Source organism: Mesoplodon bidens (assembly GCF_964165515.1).
Source record: "Mesoplodon bidens genome assembly, chromosome: 3".
NCBI classification, from domain to species: Eukaryota; Metazoa; Chordata; class Mammalia; order Artiodactyla; family Ziphiidae; genus Mesoplodon; species Mesoplodon bidens.
In genome coordinates this window covers 178741464-178761517 of record NC_138178.1, presented here as the reverse complement: position 1 = coordinate 178761517, position 20054 = coordinate 178741464, and the positions used below count along the sequence as shown (strand labels likewise).

The window sequence follows — 20054 nt, the reverse complement described above, 5'->3', positions numbered from 1 at the left end:
TCTGGGGACCAACACTGCTTCTCCACCCTCAGTGGTGCCGTCTGCCTTCTGACATGGGTCCTGTGGCATCAGCCTCGTCTGTTACTGCAGAGGTGCTGCTCAGAATCAGATGCTGGCGAGGCCGCTGCATCCCGGCCCCTCCTTGGGACTCGCGGTCAGGCCGGCCTGGCCGCCCCTGCTGCCCTCTCTGCACAGGCGCGCTCTTCTGAGTGACCACCAGGTCACCTCCTTTCAGATGAGTTCAAGTGTATTTTAGAGGCTGTAAGGGCAGGAGGGGCCCCTGAGGGCACAGGCCCTGCCCATGCTGGAATTCCCACGGGCTCACTGGTGGACACTTCCAAGGGACACAAAGCAAGGACGTACATGGAGACGCTCGGCCACTTGAGAACAACCAACACAGTCAAACGAACCAAGTCAAACAAGGCCCGGCGAGGACCCTGGAGACACCAGCGCGGACCCTCGCCTTGGTGGCACAGCCCAGGCCCCAGCAGGCGGCCCTGGGCGTTTCCTCCGGAGCCACTAATGGACAAGGGGACGGAAACACGGCGGCCCGGCGGGCACAGCAGGGCCCCGAACCTGCGCCCAGTACTCACAAAATCTTGCTGAATGTCAGTGAAATCCTTCCCGTACTTCTCCAGGGCCTCCTCAAAAAGGCTGGCCTCCGAGGCCGACCACTCCTCCATCTCGTCCCTGCAGAGGACGGGCCCGCCCTGCGGCACCAGGGCCGAGATGGCCTTGGCGACATCATACACACTCCTGTGCAGCGTGTCCATGGCGTGGAACTGCAGCAGGAGAGGCGGGGTCGCCCGGGCCCCAGAGCTGGTGCGACCCCACCCCGCCCGGCCCCAGGCAGGAGGCACACCCGGGCCATGTGGGAGGCCACAGGACCCAGGGGCTGGCCCTCCCTCCCACCTGGGAGGGGATAAGGACAGTCTCGGGGGGCGGCCGGGGGCCTCTGGGGAGAGTGCAGGGAGAGGCCCAGCTGCTCGGAGCAGAAGAGGGAAGCAGGCGTGCTCCCAGGCCCACTTCGGCAGGGGCAGGACTCCAGGAGGGGGTGGCTCAGCCAGCAGTGGGTGACTGACCCCAGGGCCAAAGTGCCCTGGGCAGGAGGGGCCGGCCTAGGGCACGAGCCATCCTCTGGGAGATGCCGCTGCCTCTGAGGTGGCAAGGGTGGAAGGAGCAGGGTGGGCTGAGGACGTGCGGCCCACGACCCAGCAAGGGCCCAGCAGGGCCTGACCATGTGCCGGCCGGCAGCCTCTCACCAGCGTGAGACAGGGTCACCACACAGGGGCAGTGAGAGCCCTGCACTGTGCCCCACAGGGAGGGCTGTGCCCGGGGGGCGGGTGCTGACCTGAGCAGACGCACAGGGCCGCGGCTGCCCGGTGGCCCTCTCACTTACCAGGGTGATGTCCCGAGAGGCGGCTGCGGCGCTCATGTGCAGGCTGGGCTGTCGGACAGAGCTGCTGCAGTCCAGGGCGCGTGCAAAGGTGCCCACGGAGCTGGGGAGGAGGAGAGACGCTGACCACTGGAGCGGACAAGCAGGAGGGGCGGCCGGACCAAGCCGGACACGCAGACGCGTCCAGACTCGGCTGTCTCGGGATGGAGCACTCTGGTCTGGAGCACGGGGACGTCGTTTCTGAGACTTTGCAGACCTCTTCTTACAAAAGAGAGCCTTCAGGTCCTGAGGCTCAGGACCCCATTCCTACACTGTTTCCGACGGCACCCGGCCCAGGCACCTTCTGGGCGTGTGGCCCCCGTGTGCTCGCAGGAGCTCCCCTCCTGCTGTCCCAGCCCAGGGACCCCTGGGGGGCCGGCCTGGGCAGAAGCTGCTCCTCGGAGGGCTGCCCCTTTGTGCCCAGGAGGCCCTGCGTCTCCAGGCCACATGTGCCCGGTCCCGGAGCCGGACAAGCAAGCACCTCTGTCCCGCCCTGCCATCCGGGGAAAGAGCCCCCATCTGCAGCCGGCTTCCTTGGCCTCGGCTGGTGGGCGGCCCCTGAGGTCCACGGGTCGGGCTGCCTCCCGGACCCGGGGACCCAGCAGCCCCCAAGAGCCGGCTCCACCTTCAGGGACGGGCCAGGCCCCACCCTGCAGGCCTCCCTAGGAGCCATGAGGGGGTCTCAACAGAGCAGGGCCCCGGACCCTCTAACCTCCCAGGCCCTTCACTGGGGGATGCCGTGTAGGACAGGCATCCCGACGCCCACCGCAGGGGAGGGGAAGTGGCTAAGGCCCCGTGCCGGCTTGTGCCCGGGGGCCAGGCAGGACATGGCCGCCCCAGCCCAGAACTCACCGGGCCACCACCAGGAACTGGTCGATCTGCTTGTCCACCAGCGGGTTGTGAGCCTCCCACACCTTGGTCTCCAGCTTGGACTGGTCTCGGCCGTCCTCCTCGCCTAGGAGAAAGACACACTGCACGGTGAGAACCACCGAGGCCGTGAGAAGACCCCTGAGGCTCAGCTTGGAGCCCAGGGTCGGACGAGGGACCAGGCTGCTGAGGCGGGGAGCAGGCTACACGCCCTCCTGCAGGGCTGGGAGGGGTGGGGAGGGCGAGTGAGCCCAGGGGCGAGGCAACAGCACGCGCACACGCACGCACACACGCGCGCACTAGCAGGCACGTGCACGCCCAGAGGCGGTCAGGCCCAGAGCTCCAGGGCACGCTCGACACACAACGGCCTTCACCTCTGGAAACAGTGGGCGCCTGGGCTGGCAGCCCGTGGCCCCCGTGGAGGAGCTTGAAGTGGTGCCGTCGGGAGGGCCCAGGGAGCACAGCCAGCTGGACAGAGGGGGGAGCGGCTCGGATCTGATCAATCAAGCTCTTTCCTCTGAGACGCTGCAGGGTGAGGTGCAGCTGCTCCCAGCCCCCAGCGGCAGCCCCGTCACAACGAGGACACTGATGACGACTCAGTGCGGACCCACACGCCTGCCACCCAAGGGCCCCCTTGGTGCCAAAAGGCTCCGTCTCGGGGCACCTTCCCTTTGCAGGCGGGAGCCCCACTCCTCACCCTGTGTGCAGCGGGCACGGGGGCTCAGGGCCCAGCCACGAGGGTTTCTCTCCTGGGCAGCTGCCCATGCCAAGCGCCACCTGCCACGTGCTCCAGGCAGCAAGAGGCAGACGAGGCCAGCACGAGGGTCCAGAGAACGCCCGCCCCGAGGTCACAACCCCGCTCAGCTCAGGCGCTCAGCCTGCACGTCTGCAGACCCTCTCAGCCTCTACCGCTCTCCGTGGCGACCGACTTCCAGACCCAGGGCAGGACCCCTCACGGCACTCAGCAAGCCCACGGGAGCCCTGTGTGAGCGCAGTCATGCAGGGCCGGGCATGGCCGAAAGTCACCAAGGAAACACGTGCTCCCTCGCCCTGGGGAAGGTCAGGCCCCGCCAGGCTCCAGGGGACGGCGCTGGGCCAGCGGCTCACGGGAGAGAAGCCCCGCGTTGCAGACGTGCAGGACCGACCCGGGGGTGGGAACGAAGAGATCTGAGGGGTCAGGGACCTGGGGGCTGCACCTGTAGGATGGGCACAGGTGGGATTTTCCCGGTGTTGTGGGTTAGGCCCCTTCCTGGTGGCGACCCGGCACGGAGAGCCCTCCCCAGGGACAGTGGGTACCAAGGAAGGCAGGGCCCCCACTCCTGGATCCAAGGTCCGCAGGCCACGACCACCCCCCAGCGACTGCCGGGCAACTGAGCCCAGAGCCACGGGCACAGCTAGCTGTGGCCCCACCTGTCGCCCACGCCCGCTGGTGCACCCTGCAGATGTCTCACGCATCAAAGGCAGGGGCACGGCTTCACCCGCTGGGAAGGGTCCAGGCTCCAGGAGGAGAACAGGGAGCTGCGGCCTCGGCCGACCCCACCTCGCCCCCGCGGCCCCGGGGTCGGGAAGAGGAAGGGCTGTAGGGGTGCCGCCCCTGGCCCTGGGTAGGGCTTCCCCGGGGCGCCCCGAGACCAGAGACGCATCCTCCCGCCAAGCACCCAGGGCTGGCCAGAAAGGGAGGTCCTTGGACGTTCCAGCCACTCAGTGTTCTTCTGTGGCCGTCGTGTGGCCTCTCCTGTTTCCCACTGGATGTGGCCCTTACCAGGCCCTTTATTCTCAGCCAGGCTGGGATGGTGTAGACCAGGAGGCCCCATAGGGCCCCTGGAGGATGCCCATCCCTGGAGCGGTGCCCGGGCTGAGGAGACCAGCTGGGCCAGCGCATCCGGCTCTGCTCAAGTGCGGGAGCCCCCACAAGTGACGCGAGCGGCCACAGGGCAGGACCACAGGCAGAGCGCCAGGGCTGGCAGGAAGGGCAGCCTCGCCCCACCTGGGACGGAGCCGGGGACCTCCGCGAGCAGAGGGCGCCGCCCCCACCAGGTGCTCCCAGCGGCAGGAACCCCCGTGAGACAGAGACAGAGACCAAGACGGACCAATGGGGAAAGCAAGCGTGTGTGTGTGTGTGTGTGCGTGTGCGTGTGCGTGTGTGTGTGTGTGAGATGCATACGCATGGGAGGCGTGGCGCGCGTGCGCGCTCGTGTGTGCAACAGGAAACATGCACACAGGCCAAGAGCGCATGTTTAGGACAAGCGGACCAGCTTCTGGAGAGCAGGAGTCACGTCCCTGAAAGGAGCGGCAGCCACGGAAAGAAGGGACATGCGGTGTTTCTACGGCACAGAGGAAACCGAGGCACAGACAGCAGGGGAGCCAAGCCCAACCCGCAGCCCCACAGGTGCTGGGGATGCTCGTCAGGAAGACACCGCGCTCCTGAGGGACACAGAGGCCCCGAGGCCACCTGGGTGCCACGCGGGGATGACCCTGCACACAGGGAACCAGCTCCGCAGGAGCACAGGCTCCGAAGAGAACAGGCACCAAAACGCCACCACGGACGAGCAAGCGCGCTGTCCAGCCGTCAGGCCCGCGGCACACGGCCATTACGCGACCGCGCGGGAAAAAAGGGGGGAGGGGAAGTGGACGGTACCACGAGGCCCGGACCCCGCTATGCTCCCGGTCAACCTGAGCTGCCTGAGTGCGGCCACCACCCAGGTGACCCGGGCTCAACCACGTGGCCCCAGAAGGAAGCCCGCCACACGGCGCCCCGAGCCAGACAGCACCGGCCTTGCTGGTCACCGCGGGTCCACGTTCCTGCCTGGGCAGCTTGGTCGGGGACAGAACGGGCTGAGAAGAGGGGGGTCAAGCCCACCCATGACCCCCAGGCTGCTGAAGGACTGAAGGGCAGGGGAGCTGGGCACTGCGTCCCCGTGCACTTCGGCCTCGCGGACGGCACCACCCGCTAGAAGTCAGTGAAACAGGCAGATCCATTCAAACGAGTTTTTGGGAGAGAGAAAGAGCTTCGAAAAGGTTATGAAAACAACTGACAAAAGGAAACAACATCTCCGGGTGCCAGGGAGGGTCCGACGACCCCTCCTGCTGGGGGCCCTGGGGCTTGCCGCCCCATCCCAACATCCAGAGCCCCCCGCCCTCCCCGCCAGCCTCCCGGTCCACCCTACCCTCTTTCAGCAGGTCGGTGATGTCCGCCTGGTACCGGTTCCCTACACGGATCTCCCCCTTGTCAGCCAGGAGGGTCTTCTGCTGGGGGTCATAGACGAGAGAGTAGAAGAAGAAGTCCTGGAAAACAGCACACGGGGCGGCGTCAATACACAGCACCCTCGGCCACGCTCGTGGGAGGTCAGCAGACAGGAGGGACGCCCATCAGGGGGGACAGGGATCTGCTCAGAGACGCAGAGAGCTGACAGGTCAGCAGGCTTGAGCGCGCAGGTGAGGCGGCTGTAGGACCAGCTCCCCAGACTGCCGCGTGCCCACCAGCAGCAACAGTGTGAAAACTGAGTTTATAAGAGCATTTAACAGCAACAAAAATCCTAAGGCATCTGGGAAGGAATCTGACAGATTCCGGGCACGTCCTTTGAGGAGATGGTGCCGTTTTCGTGCAGTTGTCACAGGAGACGTACACAAAGGGGGTTACGTTACAGAATGTTCTGGACTCGGTGCCCAGAGCTGTCAGCGGAGCAGCAGGCTGCGGCCCTCAGCCTTGGAGCCTGTCTTCACCCCGCACGCCTGCGCCCAGGCTGTTCCGCCTGGAACTGGCACAATCCGGCCTTTCTGGCCCTTCGCTGCCTGGCACTCCACGTGCCAATGCTGTTTCTCAGAAGCTGCGTTTAGCTGGCTTGGGCTGCTTTGCAGAAACTAGCCTGCCGACCCTGGGCTTCCCCGGGGGTCTCGCCGTGTACACCAAGGGTCACGGCACCCCGTGCCAGGACTTCTACCTGGCCCTGTGTCCCCGTGTCCCCTTTCTCAGTCCCTTGTGGTTGCTTCTCGCGGCCCCTGCTCCCGGGCAGCGGCCAGCTCCTGCGTCGGAGCCGAGGGCTCCTCTGGGTGCAGGTCCATGCAGGCTGCGGCTGCACCCGCACCCGAGGACTGACTCCCTGAGGCCCGAGCAGGACGGCGGGCCTGGATGCAGTCAGTCGATTCTCGCCCGGGGCCGCCCAGACCGGGAGGGGAGGCCGCCTGCCGTCTCAGGCTACGAGCCACCCACCCCTGGACAGGTGAGCGGAGAGAAGCAGAAGACACGCGGCGTGCGCCTAGGAGCCACACACGGGTCCCCAAACGGGGCCCACACGCGTGCCGCGGCCAGAGACCAAGTGGCCCACAGCCGCCTTTTTGCTCACGGCCGTCCCTCCACGTCACCACCTCTGTGTGGCTGTCACCAAGGGGTCTTTCTAAACTGCAGACAGCAGCCCCCAGTGGACACACGCGTGGGGGCCGCGGCCCCTGCTCTGTCCCGTGGGCAGGCACGCGGCGGCTCCCTGGAGCCCGGGCTGCCCTGGGGGCTCTTCAGCGCCGACTCCAGGCAGCGTCCTCCTGGCGGTTCTCCAACGCCTGACTGAGTCAGGCCTCGGTGAGGCCACGGCACCGGGCTTGCCCTTCCTCGCTGGACCGCTGTCACCATGGTCCACGGTCCAACCCCCCACCCACCTTTCCCCTCTGGGCCCCCGGGAAGAGCCGGGCCCTGCCTCGGGAGGAGGGGACCGTGGCTGAGAACAACCGTCGCCCACAGACGATGACACTCCTGCTAGGAGCTGCAGGGTGGCCGCATGCAGGTCCCGGGGGAGCCCGCAGTGTGTGGGGACATGCAGGGAGGGGACCCCGGACCCACAACCACTCCTCACCTGACCCCAGGAGCTCCCTTACACCGCGACCTGTCCCACTAGGTGACACCCGTGCCCGCGCTGCTCCTGACCCCGCCGGCCTGCCACTGTCCCCACACACGCTTCTCGCTGCTCCCAGGACTCACGCGTGCACCCTCTGGGCACGGTTTTGGTTGTTCCGCCTCGGGGGAGGGGCGCTGGGTGGGCAGCACGGACAGCCCGCAACAAGCACCACCCACCCTGGGGGTCACCACGGGCTCAGGGTGAGCAGTTCAGGTGTCACAGCAAGGCCCAGGCACCGGCCGCTGTGGCTCCCTTCCCACCCTCGTCTGTGGGATGAGGAGGTCAGTGCCCTGGCTCCAGACCCTGGCAGCACTGACGTTTTTGATTTCATAAACTCAGAAACCTTCTGGTTGCCCGGCCAACACAGCCGTGGGTCAAACCAGCGAAGACTGGAGACAGTGGCCTGGACTGCGGTAGGGCCACACGCCCGCTGGGAAAGCCTGACGGCGACCACGGCGGCCAGCACGGGTCCCATCGTCCCCTCCAGGACGAGTCGTGCCCCTCCTGGGGGGCAGGGGGTGGTGGGGAGAGCAGACCCCCAGGGGCCGTCGCGCCCACTTTGGGCCCTCGCTCTGGAGGTGCGAGGAGTGGGGACTGCACGGGACACCGGGAAGGGCCGTGACAGCGCCTGGCCTCAGGGCACCACGGGCAGGGAAGGGCCTGAGCCCAGCGAGAGGTGGGAGCAGCAATGCCCACCCAGACCAGACCAGCGGAGCCAGGATCCGCCTCTGCCCCCAGCCCCCAGCCCCCAGCCCACGGCGTCAGGGCCTCACCTCCCGTTCCAGGTAGGACTTGAGGGACTCGGTCTCGTTGAGCAAAGTGACGCTGCACTTCCCTCTGCAAGATAAGGGCGTGCGTCAGGGGAGCCGGGCAGACTCCCTCGTGCCCGCGCCAGACCCCCAGGCACCTGATGTGGGTGGCGGGACCCCCTCGTGCCCGCGCCAGGTCCCCAGGCACCTGATGTGGGTGGCGGGACCCCCTCGTGCCCGCCCCAGGCCCCCGGGCACCTGATGTGGGTGGCGGGACCCCCTCGTGCCCGCCCCAGGCCCCCGGGCACCTGATGTGGGTGGCGGGACCCCCTCGTGCCCGCCCCAGGCCCCCGGGCACCTGATGCGGGTGGCGGGACGCCCTCGTGCCCGCCCCAGGCCCCCGGGCACCTGATGTGGGTGGCGGGACTCCCTCGTGCCCGCCCCAGGCCCCTGGGCACCTGATGTGGGTGGCGGGCAGTGATTCCAGCTGTCTTGAGAGGAAGAGCTCTCGATGCCTCAGCTGGTGCTTGAGCTTCTCGGGCAGGTCTGCCATTTCTGGGTTTTCCATTTCCTCCTCTGTTTCACCTGAAGGACAAAGAGCTCCTGTGAGCTGGTCCCAAAGACACACGCTCAGGCGGCCGGACAAAGGCCCACCCACTGGCAGCACAGGCCCCTCCCCGTGCTGGACCCGGGGCAGGTGGCAGTGTAGGTCCCCGCAGCGCACCCCAGGAGCCCCGGGCATCTGAACAGGAAGGAGGACAGTGTCCTGTGCTGGCCTGGGAAGCAGCACGTCAGAGAGAGAAGGGAAAGCGAGGCAGCAGCTGCTGCACGTCCAGGACAGGGGGCAGGACCCACCGTGCCCCGCAGCCCTCCCTGTGCCAGGAACCCCTCAGGCCCACCTCGCGGCAGGGCACACAGGCACGGGCACGCGGGCAGCCCGGCGCACAGACCTCAGGACCCTCCCGCAGGGGCGGCTCTTACCTTCCTCGCTGTTGTCGGCCCCCGATCCGGTTTTATAGCAGACTGACAGGGCTGTGGAACAGACAGACAGCGCCCAGATGGCGGGTCAGCGACAGCGCGCCGCGCCACTCGCTCCCTGCCCGGCCTGGACCGAGGGCTGTGAGGCCAGGAAGCAGGGTGGACAAGGGGACCGCAGACCACCCAGCCGCAGACAGAGAACACACCTGAGCCTCTGGACATCCCACCTAGCTGACCTCAGCTCCTGCCCACCCCACGCCCACGCTGCCCAAGACTCTCCAAGCAGAGCCCCAGAAAAGCCTGGGCAGCGAGGCCCTGCTACCTGCACACAGAACACCTGCCCCTGAGAAGTCGGGAGAAGCAAGGACGGGGTGGGGGACACGGCCGAGCCACAGCATTGGGGGGGGAGGGGCGGGGATGCGTCCCAAGGCCAGGTCAGCAGCGTGTGCTTCCTGCCTGCGGACGGTGACCCGGGGGGCCTCGGCCACACCTCCAGGGCTGGGCTATCAATGGGCACAGGGAAAGCCTGAAACTCGAAACTGGCATGCACGCGGTGGGGCTGTGGAAGGTCTCCACGATGTGGACCCCAGCACGTGCAGTCCTGGGGCTGGGGTGCCCCCAGACACAAGCTGGCGGTCTGGGGTCGTGCACAGTGGGGTGGGGGAAGCCAGACGCACGGTGAAACCCATCCTCTGCCCCAAGACCCAAAGGTAGGGGCGTGGAGCCCAGCCCCCCAGGCTGTGGGCCACCACAAGGCCCCTGGCCCTCTGCTGCCCCCCTGTGGTGGCTGCAGGGAGTCCTGGTGCCCCTGGGCAGGGGACACGCCACCCCCCACCACAAACCCCGGTTGCGGCAGCTCAGACCGAGGCCAAGGCTAGGGGCGGGGGTGCTGGGGGAAGGGGGGCAGGGCCGGTCGGCCCAGGCCATGGGCCACAGGAGCCTGAGCACCCACACTGCTGGCCTCGGCACCTCCCTGCCCGCTCCCGGGGACGTCACCAGCACCCGGAAGCCGGCCCACAGTCCCCACACCTCATCCTGCTCACGCCCGTCCAGTGACGGCCCCGCTGGCCCCGCAGCGAGGCTAGGGACCGGGCTGGGGGCAGCCACCCTGGCCCCTACCCGCAACAGGACCTTGGGCATCCGTTCCAGGTCTGCAGACACCGCCCCTCCCCATCCTGAAGCTAGCTCACAGTGGCTCTGAGACCCCCAGCCCACCAGGGCTCCCTGCCATCAGCAACAGTGAGGAGGGACCCAGGAACGCTTAAGGCCTCAGGGGTGGCCAGGGTTCGGGCCGGGCTGACCTCCAGCCCCCGGGAGGCCAGGAGAGCCTCCCCACAGCCCTGAGGCCCCGTCCCCAGCGGAGCCTCAAACGAGCGCGGGCTGTGGCGCTTGGCCTCTAGGAACCCAGGCACATGGCCCCTGGCGCAGAAGCCCCTCCCTCTGGGATCCAGGGTGCCTGGGCCCTGGGCTCAGAGCTGGGGGCCCTCCCCACAAGGCCCAGGCAGGCTCCGGGCTCCCACCCTGCCCCGGCTCAGCTCACACACCCTACTGGCTCTCCCGAGCCCCTGCAGCTGGCTCTGGGGGGTTCCAGGGAGAACCTGTCACCTGTGCCCACTGTCCCCTCGGGCAAGGCCTTGGTCTCAGGAGGACAGCTCTGTGGGAGGGGGCCACACACCTCGAGACAGGGCCGTGGCGGAGCAGAATGTGGCCTGGAGACCCCAGCAAGGGCTCTACCGCTCCGGGGAGACCTGTGTGGCCCCAGGGCATCTGTGCTGCACCAGGGGCTGGACGCTCTGGTAGGGGCAGGGCGGAAGCTTGTCTCTCAGGCCCCCAGGCCCAGAAGAAACTCGAGCAGCTAATCTGACCGTGCAGTGGGCTCCCCTGGGTCTCTACCTCTCCTGCCAGAAGGGCCCCCAGAGTGTCCCTACACCCATGCCCTGACGCCGGGCGAGGCCCTGGGCAGCGAGGTCGACCAGCCTTGCCCCAGCTGCAGCGAGCTCACAGATGAGCACGCCAGGAGAGTCAACCCCGAGAAACGTGGTTTCTGCACAAATCACCGTGAGACGGAGCAGCCAGTACAGACTCCTGAGAAAACAGCCGAGGCCCCGCACTGAGGCGGCGAGCTGGTGGAAGCGGGTGGCCTCCTCAGAGCAGCGCACCCTGTGTGCGTGACACGTGTTCCCTGCAGCTTGGCTCTAAGTCCCCGGCAAGGAGCTTTCCCTGCGTGCAGAAGCCCCGCCGGCACCGCAGGGCCTCTGCCCACCCTGCCAGCTCCAGCACTTCTGCAGGACCCCCTCCTCCCACGGGCCTCAGGGCCTAACACCTGGCCAGGCTCCCCCCGGAGGCCTGAGAGCAGGAGAGCCTGGGCCCGTGGAAACGGCACGCCATGTGCTGAGGGGCAGGGGCTGCGGTCGCTCTGGGCTGAGCAGCAGACACAGGGAGGAGATCCTGTATCATCGACACCCCCGGGTCACCTACCGCCAGGGCCACCCCCAAGGCCCCCGTCAGCGTCCTGACAGCATGAACGGGAGCCCGCGTGCTGACACCTGCAGGGCCAGCGACTGCACGGACCACTCCACTGGGCCACGCAGCCGTGCACCCCCAAGACCCCGGCTCTTTTCCTCTCTTCCTCGGCACCGGGAAGCCCGAGTGCAGGGGTGGTGGGCACAGGGTGGGAGGCTGAGAGGCCCTGCATCCCATCTCTGTCCCCTCTGGGCACAGCCTCAGGGTCCACCACTGGCGTGCCACAGGGATGCTGCTGACAGAGGCCAAAACCCAAAGGTGGGACCCCATCCTCCCGTGAGGCCAGACGAAGCTGGCAAAGACCCGGCTGCTCCCTTGGGGTCGGCCGCACAGCCTGCGTCCACCCTGCGTGGTGCAGAGGCCTGTCCTGGGCAAGAGCGGCAGCGGCCTTGCCCCTTCCCCCGCAGGCCTGGAGCCCAGGCCCCAGCGCTCCCTGCACCATCCAAGGAGTGGTCCAACCAAGGATCTGGAAAGTCCCCCGAAGTAAACTCCTCAGGTAGGTGGGAGCAGCCACACCCTAGGACAAGCACGGCCAGGGCCGCTTCTCAGAGAAGGAAGGAGGCCCCAGGGACATGCGTGGACTCCAGTCTACACCCGCCCGGAGGCTGAGGCGGCAGCTCCAGGCGGGCTGGAGGGGCAGCTGGGAGACTCACTGGCGTGCTTGTCGGCCAGGGCGATGAGCGTGCTGGAGATGTCCCGCCGTCGGTAGAAGCACACCACCTTGGCCTCCACGTTCCCGTTGGCCGTCTGCAACAGCAAGGCAGGGTCTAAGGAACGCACGCCCCCGCGGGCCTGCGGCTCCCCGCAGGGGTGTCCCCCAGACGGGGCCTCGGGTGTGACCAGGGACGGGCCCGTCATGCAGAGCCCATGCCCCAGGGAGGGCCCTGAGGGCAGCGGCAACCCTGGCTGACGAGGGGACGCACAGCGGACCTAGACCGCGTCTGCGCCCCCCACTCCTGTCCTACCCCGAGCCGCCTGAGGACACCCGGTGGACCCCGGCCACCAGAAAGGAGGACAGCTCTGCCCTGGCCTCGGGAGCTGCCCCTTCCTGTCGGGCACCAGAGGGGGCGGGATCAAGGACAACGACTGCGGGCCCCCGTCACCCCCCACGAGCAGAAACCTGGCCAGCACACGAGAGGCGCGGCCGAGGCCTGGATCCGCCTCCGAGACGCAGGGCAGTGCGGCGGGGCTGAGCGCCGGATGGGGCGGCGGCGGCCGGGACCGACCTCCGCTCAGCGGCTGCTGCCCGAGACGACCCGGGCTTGCAAAGCGTCCGTGAACGAGCAGCAGCAAGGACACCACGAAGCCCGCGGGGCGGTAACCTCGTACCGAGAACATGTCTTTTCTTAACTAACGAGTTCACAAAATTTTTAATAATAATGCAAGGATTGTATCACAATTCTAATCTTTGTAGAGTTTAGCACAGCAGCATTTATAACATTAAACAAAATTATCTTTGTGAAAAGTATTTCCCTTTTAGTTATTAAATTCTATTAGACCAGGAATTTTTCCCAAGAAAAAACCTTCAGAATTTTTCACATCACTGAGTGTAAGTTAAAAGCGCTATATCAACTCCGCTGCTTTACAGGTTCATCACAGAAACTGCAGAGTGCACGCTGATGAAAAGCATCCTCACTCCAGTCCACAAAGGGATGTAAAGAGCATGAAGAATTCTTCCAGGAAAGCTGAGATCGAGTATCAGAACAAGCGACTGTGAAAGGCCTGAAGATGACGCGTGTGTCTTCAGCGTGTGAAGACGGTTTTTAGAAGCACGACTTGTCGACCTGTCAGCACGGCTGTGTCAGACCCGTAAACGCCTGCAGTGTTCAAGGGTGCCCGGAGTTTTGCAAGATGGGATTCCCAGACCAAAAAGCGCCTCCTAGAAATGGTCCTGGAGACTGTCCGCTGAGCCTGGAATGATGAGGGGCCTTCAACACGACAGAGATGATCTGGCACCGCGTCAGGACCACAGAAGCAACCAGACAGAGTCTAGAAGGCTGACGCGTCCCGCAGCAGCCAGGGTCCCGGCCTCCGGGAGCACCTGGGCCTTGCGTCTTCAGGGCTTCGTCTGAGTCTCTGAGCCACAGAGGCTGCCCCCCAGTGGGCCTGTGGAGTCACAGCAATGCCCCCTCCTGGATCCACACCAGGTGCAGCCCCTCCCAGGCCCCCCCCACCCAGAACGTGCACCTCCTGGAGTTGTGCTTTGTTCTGCACAAGCTCAGCTCTGCAAGCCTGGCTCAGGCCAGACCCTGGAGACCCGGGACTCCAGAGCGCTCTTCCTTCTGGTGCTCCACCCGGATTCCTGCTGCCTAGCCCCTCACAACCCCCACGTGTCTCCTGCATCTGCCTGCGTCCCCACCCCCCGGGCTGGGGTCCCAAAGGGCCTGTGGGAGGAAAGCTGGGGCGACTACAGGGCACCCTCGCCCGTTTCCTGTCTCCACGGAGGCCGGCTCAGCGGCCCAGGAGCAAGGGCAGGACGGCAGGGGGCCTTCCCACAAGGCTGGGGGTGGCCACGGCTCGGGAGCAGGCGGAGTGGGGTCCTTGGCCCCCCAGGAGGACCCCGCTGGAGGACAACATGGGATGCGGGGAGACGTCCCACTGGGGTCAGCGGCGTCTGCCTTTCATCCTTTGCTGGACTTTTCGGAGACTCCCACGGCCCACGGTCCAACCTGACTCCCTAAAACCTGGCTTCTAATCCCACGACAGAGGCTTCCCGGGAGGCCTCCGCCTGCCCTCTTGTCCTCTCTGGGCCTCTCCTGCCTGGCTGGCACCCAGAGGGCCTGCGCGGGGCCTGGTCCCCACGCCACACCCCCCAACGCGCGTCCCGAGGGTCTGCCCTCCGCCCCCCCAACACACACCCCCGTCGGCCTTTTCCTGTTCACAATGGCAATTTTCTCCAGTAGTGTAAAGATTTAACTCTTCATGAAAACAACGTAAATGCCATACATATCCAATCAAAGTTCTAAGGAGAAAACTCGACAGTTACTTTGAAAGCTCACGAACGCCCAGAGTCCTGGGAGGGCTGGGGGAACTGGTGTCTGGCACGGCCCAGAGGAGGGGCTCCGAGGGGCTCCAAAGAGCTGGGCTTCGCCAAGAAAACTCATTTTAGACTTGTTTTCATTTACAGAAAAGAGACAAAGCACGGAGCGACCCCGGACCCCCTGCCCCAGTCTACACACCCCCCTTCCTCCCGACCCCTCAGTGCTCACTCCAGGGTCCACTCCAGGGCCCCGCCAGGACCCCACGCCGCCCCGCGCTGCTCTAGGTGGGCGGCGTGGAGACTGGTCCGTGGCCTGCAGGGTGCCCTCCGCCGGGGCGCCCGCTGTCCCGGGGCTGGACGGGGCTGTGGCTCTGGAGGACCTCGGGGTGGGGGCGTTTTCTCAGGCCACTCCTCTGCTTGCAGGGCCCTCTTCTCTGAGTCCTACTAACTGGCCGCTGGGCCGCGGGAGGACTCTCTCCTTTTCTGAGTTTTCTCTCTGTTTTCGTCCCAGTTTCTGCTCCTGCCTTCCAGGAGCCTCTTCTCGCTCCCGAGTCTCCCCGGTCACAGTGGCCGCCGCGGCTCTCCAAGGACGCCCCCGGCTTGTCTGGCCTCAGGTTTCCTCCGCACCCTCATCAGCTCTCTCCTCGGTGTGTTTCGATGGATCTCACGGTGGAAGCTGTCCTCCCTGCTCCATCCAGGTCGCAGGCTGAGAGCAGGCGTTTTGCTGGGACGTGACGCCCGTGGCTCAGATCTGCCCCCAGAGAGCACCCTCCTCTCCACATCTCTCTGCACATGAGGCTGCCCAGCATCCTGGGGCCGTCAGGGGGGAGCCCTCGAACTGACCCCGTTTTCAGCCCCTGCCTGAACTACAATCGCCTGGGCTGTGCCCACCTCTCCAGCCGGGACGGAGCCCCCGTGCCCCGTGGGGTGGGAGGGGAGGCCAGCAGGGTGCAGGGCTCCAAGGACCCCGAGGGTCACAGCAGACATCCGTGCTCTCCGGTGCTTTGGACCCACGCCCCTTTCCACCACCCCACCAGGCGGAGCTTCCTGGTGCCCACGCATGCGTCCACCCTCACGGGGCGGCACTGCCTCTTCCTCACACACGTGGCGTGTCGCGGCCAGAGTGAGGGCACCGTGGCCACCCTGCGACCACTGGCTGCCATGGCCCCACCTGACAGGACGACTCCACGCAGAGGCCTGGCCCCCAGCCACGTCCCCAGTGATCTGCACGGGGTGGGTGGGGGTGGGGGCGGGACAGACGCCTGCTCCCATCGCAGCAGCGGGCACGGGCCGCACCCTCCCGCCCTACGGCTCCAGCGGGCGGTGAGCAGGGCTCGGGGGAGGCGCCTGCCAGCGCACCGGTTCCGGCGGTGTGGTGGCCTCATGGGACATCTGGCCACCGCCCCCAGCTGACACGCTCAGGCCGGGGCCGAGGCTTCGGGGCATGGGCACGCCGCCCATCTCCTGGTCCCGGCAGGCACAGTCGCAGGGTCGGGGTGCCGCCACGGCTAGTCTGATCCTTGGGGGACCGGCACCCTGACCTTCCCGCCCCACCCTGCCTGGCCCCGAGAATCGGTTGCACCGCCCCAAGGCCTGAGGTCCAGGAAAGCAGCTCCTCCCCTGCCGGCCACATGGAGGCACAACAAGGTGGCCCCTAGCCAACACGAGTGACAACAGTGTTTCCGGGACGGGGGCTGCGCCAGGGCAGGGGTCCACAGCCGCCCTTCTGCAGGAGCCAGGGTAGAGAGAAGCGCCAAGGGCCCTGCTGACCGGGCACCGCCGTGGCCGCAGCCGTGGCCTCGGGGGAGGGTCACACCAATGCCCTCTCCCCCAGTGCCCCCGCCAACGCCTCCAACTAGGAGGGCGGCAGGAGACGTGGGGGGCTTCCCCCACCGGGCTTGGGGGTCCGCGCAGGACGGCGCCCACTCCTCTGACCGAAGAGGCCATTCCGAGCCTGCGAGCCCACGCCCACCGCGCCCCACCAGGCCCAGGAGGGCTCCGGGGGCCCCGCCCCCTGATCCACTCATAAGCGCCTGCCCGGCAGACGTGGAGCGAGAGAGGAGGTAGACGGGCAGGGGACCTTCGGGCTGCGGGCGCCCAGGCGGCTTCCTTCACTCCTCGGCTGGAACCCTCCAACCCAGACCCTCTCCTAACACCCTACCAGGGACCCTCAGGGATGGGCTCTCCGGGGAGGGGCACCCCCGCCCCCCAGCAGGGACGGGGCCACACGCTACCTTGTTGAGCTCCTCGATCCTCCGGATCAGGTACGGGTTGCTGGAGGAGTTCTCGAAGTAGACGTAGTCTGCAAACGGGCGAGAGCGCGTCAGCCTCGCGAGCCCGCTGGCCTGGGGGCCGGCCCCCCGCTCGCCCGCGGTCTGGCTGCATCTGCGGTGGCGGGCGGGGGCCAGGCTCAGGTGGGGCGTGGGGGGCCGCAGGGGGCCCCAAGAGCGGTGCCGGCAGAGCGGGAAGGACGGTCACAGGCACCGCTACCGCCGGCCCCAGGGACCACGTCGGCATGGAGGCTGCCAGGCCCCGGTCATCCCCCCCCCCACCCCGTGCACATGCCCCGGCGTCCCACAACCTCTCCCCCAAAGACAAAAGAGCTGAACGCAGGCCGGGGCTTCCCGGGTGGAGAAGACACGGAGCTCGTGGGGCGGGACGAGGTCGGGGGCCCAGGGGAGCGGGGTCCTGAGGGTGCTGCCGCCCCTGCCGGGTCCCCCAGACCTCAAGTCAGCACAGGCTCCCCTCACAGAACCACCACCCGTGCTCTCCATTTCCCCAACGCCCCCAAGGGCGACGGGGCTCTGGCACAGGGAGGCCCCCAGCGGGAGGCCGGGGGCCCACCCGGGAAAGCCCAGGACAGCCGCGAGACCAGCCCCGCAGGGGACAGCTGACCAGAAGGCTGTCCTGGATGGAGTCCGCCGAGGCCTGCACGTGCACACGGCCCAGGTGCCCCCGGACAGAGGTGAAGACCCCAGAGGGATCACAGGAGGATGTGCCCGGAGGCTGGCGGGACCAAGAGAGGCCTGCAGGAGGGGCTGGCCGGCACGAGCTCGCTCCAGGGCGACCGCGGCCACGCTGCACCTCACTGGACCGTACACTCCAGACAGGCGGGTTTTATCACATGTAGATTCTATCTCAACTAAGCAGGTTTTATAAAAAGGTCTCAAATCAATCATCCAAGCTTTCGTTCTAAGAAACTAGATAAAGATCAAATTAAACCTGAAATAATTACTCCTGCGTGTCAGGAACTGGAAACCACCCAAACGCTCCCCCGGGAGGGTAGGGGGTGGCAGACAGGTCTGCGCCCAGCGACAGAGTCCCGGCAGCGCCAGGAAAGGTGCCCTGGACACGGGGCGACGGGGGGCTCGGGGGACTGGGCGTCTCGTGCCCGGGCGGCAGTTACATACCTGCCGGCAGCTGCCCTGAGCTTCCGAGGACTGGGCTTCACCGCCTGTAACTCGTGCTTCGGTAGGTGGGGAACAAAGAAGGAGGCAGGAGGGGGAGAGAGGGAGCAGCAGCGGGAGGAGGCACGAGCCGCCCCCGCACCCGCGAGGGGGCCTGAGCGCAGAGGCAACCGCCTACCAAACGGAGAAAGAAGGGAGAGGAGAACCCCCGGCCCCTCCCCGGCCCAGACGGCTTCGCTGGTGAACCGCACCGAACCCGGAAGGGAGGCTGAACCCAGTGCACACGAACTCTCCCAGAAAGCACTAGAGCAGGGGGCCCCCGGTGGCTCAGGAGGCGGGACACCGCGAGAGGCCAGAGCAGTGCCCCCCACCAGCTCGGAGCACAGCTTCTCAGCACAACCTCTGCATGTGGTAGCTGGTCGCCCAGCAAGGGGACAACGCCCCTCGACCACTGGGAGTCACCTGGGGACACGTCAAAATCACAGCAGTGGAATAAAGCAGAAAAACCATCTCAATAGATGCAGAGGAGCTGACGAAACCTACACAATTCCTGATAAAAACTCTTACACAGGGGCTTCCCTGACGGCGCAGTGGTTGAGAATCCGCCTGCCAACGCAGGGGACACGGGTTCGAGCCCTGGTCTGGGAAGATCCCACATGCCGCAGAGCAACTAAGCCCGTGCGCCACAGCTACTGAGCCTGCGCTCAAGAGCCCATGCACCGCAACTACTGAAGCCCACGCGCCTAGAGCCCGTGCTCCACAAGAGAATCCACCGCAATGAGAAGCCCGCGCACCACAACGAAGACCCAAGGCAGCCAAAAATAAAAAACAAATAAATTTGTTAAAAAACAAAAAACCTCTGACGCAAACTAGGGATTCAAGGGAACTTCCTCGCCTGCTAGCAGGCGTTTACCAAAAACCTTCAGTGAAGTCATGTTTACTGATGAAAACACGGTGCCCTCCCCTAAAGCCAGGAAGAGGGCACGGGAGTCGATCCACTGCACTGCTACTCACCCAAAGGTCCTAGTCGGTGCCACGAGGAGAAAAAATAAATACATGAAAGGCGTACAGATTGGAAAGGAGGAGAGAAAACTCTCTAAATGCAGAGGACATGACTGTCCACAGAGAAATTCCCAGAGTTTACAGAAAGCTATTAAAACTCATAAGTGAGGGGCCGCTCTTGCCTTGAGATGGACTGCATCCTGCCTGTGGCATGTGTTGCTCTCTCCATAAACCTGCTTTCACTTAAAAAAGAAAAACTAATGAGTGAGGGTTTAGCAAGCTCATAGGATATAAAAATAGTGTATTAAAAGTACCATTTAGGGCTTCCCTGGTGGTGCAGTGGTTGAGGGTCCACCTGCTGATGCAGGGGACACGGGTTCGTGCCCTGGTCCGGGAGGATCCCACATGCCGTGGAGCGGCTGGGCCTGTGAGCCATGGCCGCTGAGCCTGCGCGTCCGGAGCCTGTGCTCCGCCACAGCAGAGGTCACAACAGTGAGAGGCCCGCGTACCACAAAAAAAAAAAAAAAAAAAAAAAAAAAGTACCATTTACAATAGCTCACACAAGCACTGAAGTATTAATTTAACAACCTACAGATCTTTAAAGATCAAAAGCTCAGTGCAAAGATCTGTATGCTGAAAACTACAAAACGCTACTGAGAAAAACCAACAAAATCTAAATAAATCGTAACATAAGATATCATGGATCAAAACACAGACCGTCAACCTTTTTCGGTACAGGGCCAGAGAGTAAATACTTCAGGCTTTGCACGACAAGAGGCTAAACCAAAGGTATCACTTAGGTATTAACATAATACATTTCCACAAACATTTTGCCAATGAAATTAAAATCAAAACAATAATAACTGAGTATACTTTTTTGTGATAATCCTGGCCTACTAAGGAATTCTGTTTTGGGGGAGGACAATTTGCTTCATCGGGGCTCAAGTTCACGTTCTGGATCATGAAAACCCATCGCAACGTCCCTGTTAATGTCGACCCGTGACGCGGCCTCTATGTCTTTCTGCACAAAAAGTACCCAAACAATGATATCCATCTGCAGGCGTGAAATTTTCATTGAGCACACTCATACTAGACTCTCTGAGATTTCTCTCGACCTTTTCCTTTCAGCATTTGGGCAGTGAAGGGTGAACCCAGCAGGCCCGGGTCGTCCACACCCTGCACATCCAAAGGAAGGTGTGGCCCCTGACCTCCTGGGAGGTCGCCCCA

General features: G+C 65.2%; 1 protein-coding gene across 2 annotated transcripts in view; it reads right to left on the bottom strand.

The window, feature by feature from the left end:
• The window catches only part of MTA1 (metastasis associated 1), a 38383-nt gene that overhangs the window by 7601 nt on the left and 10728 nt on the right, over positions 1–20054 (bottom strand). For both annotated transcript variants that reach the window (XM_081228892.1, XM_081228893.1), the window contains exons 2-10: positions 16653–16720; positions 12092–12185; positions 8919–8969; positions 8396–8522; positions 7962–8025; positions 5470–5587; positions 2288–2390; positions 1400–1499; positions 594–782 (exon numbers count right to left, since the gene is read on the bottom strand). In XM_081228892.1, the coding sequence (XP_081085018.1) occupies positions 594–782; positions 1400–1499; positions 2288–2390; positions 5470–5587; positions 7962–8025; positions 8396–8522; positions 8919–8969; positions 12092–12185; positions 16653–16720 (914 nt within the window). The remainder of the gene's footprint in view (positions 1–593; positions 783–1399; positions 1500–2287; positions 2391–5469; positions 5588–7961; positions 8026–8395; positions 8523–8918; positions 8970–12091; positions 12186–16652; positions 16721–20054) is intronic.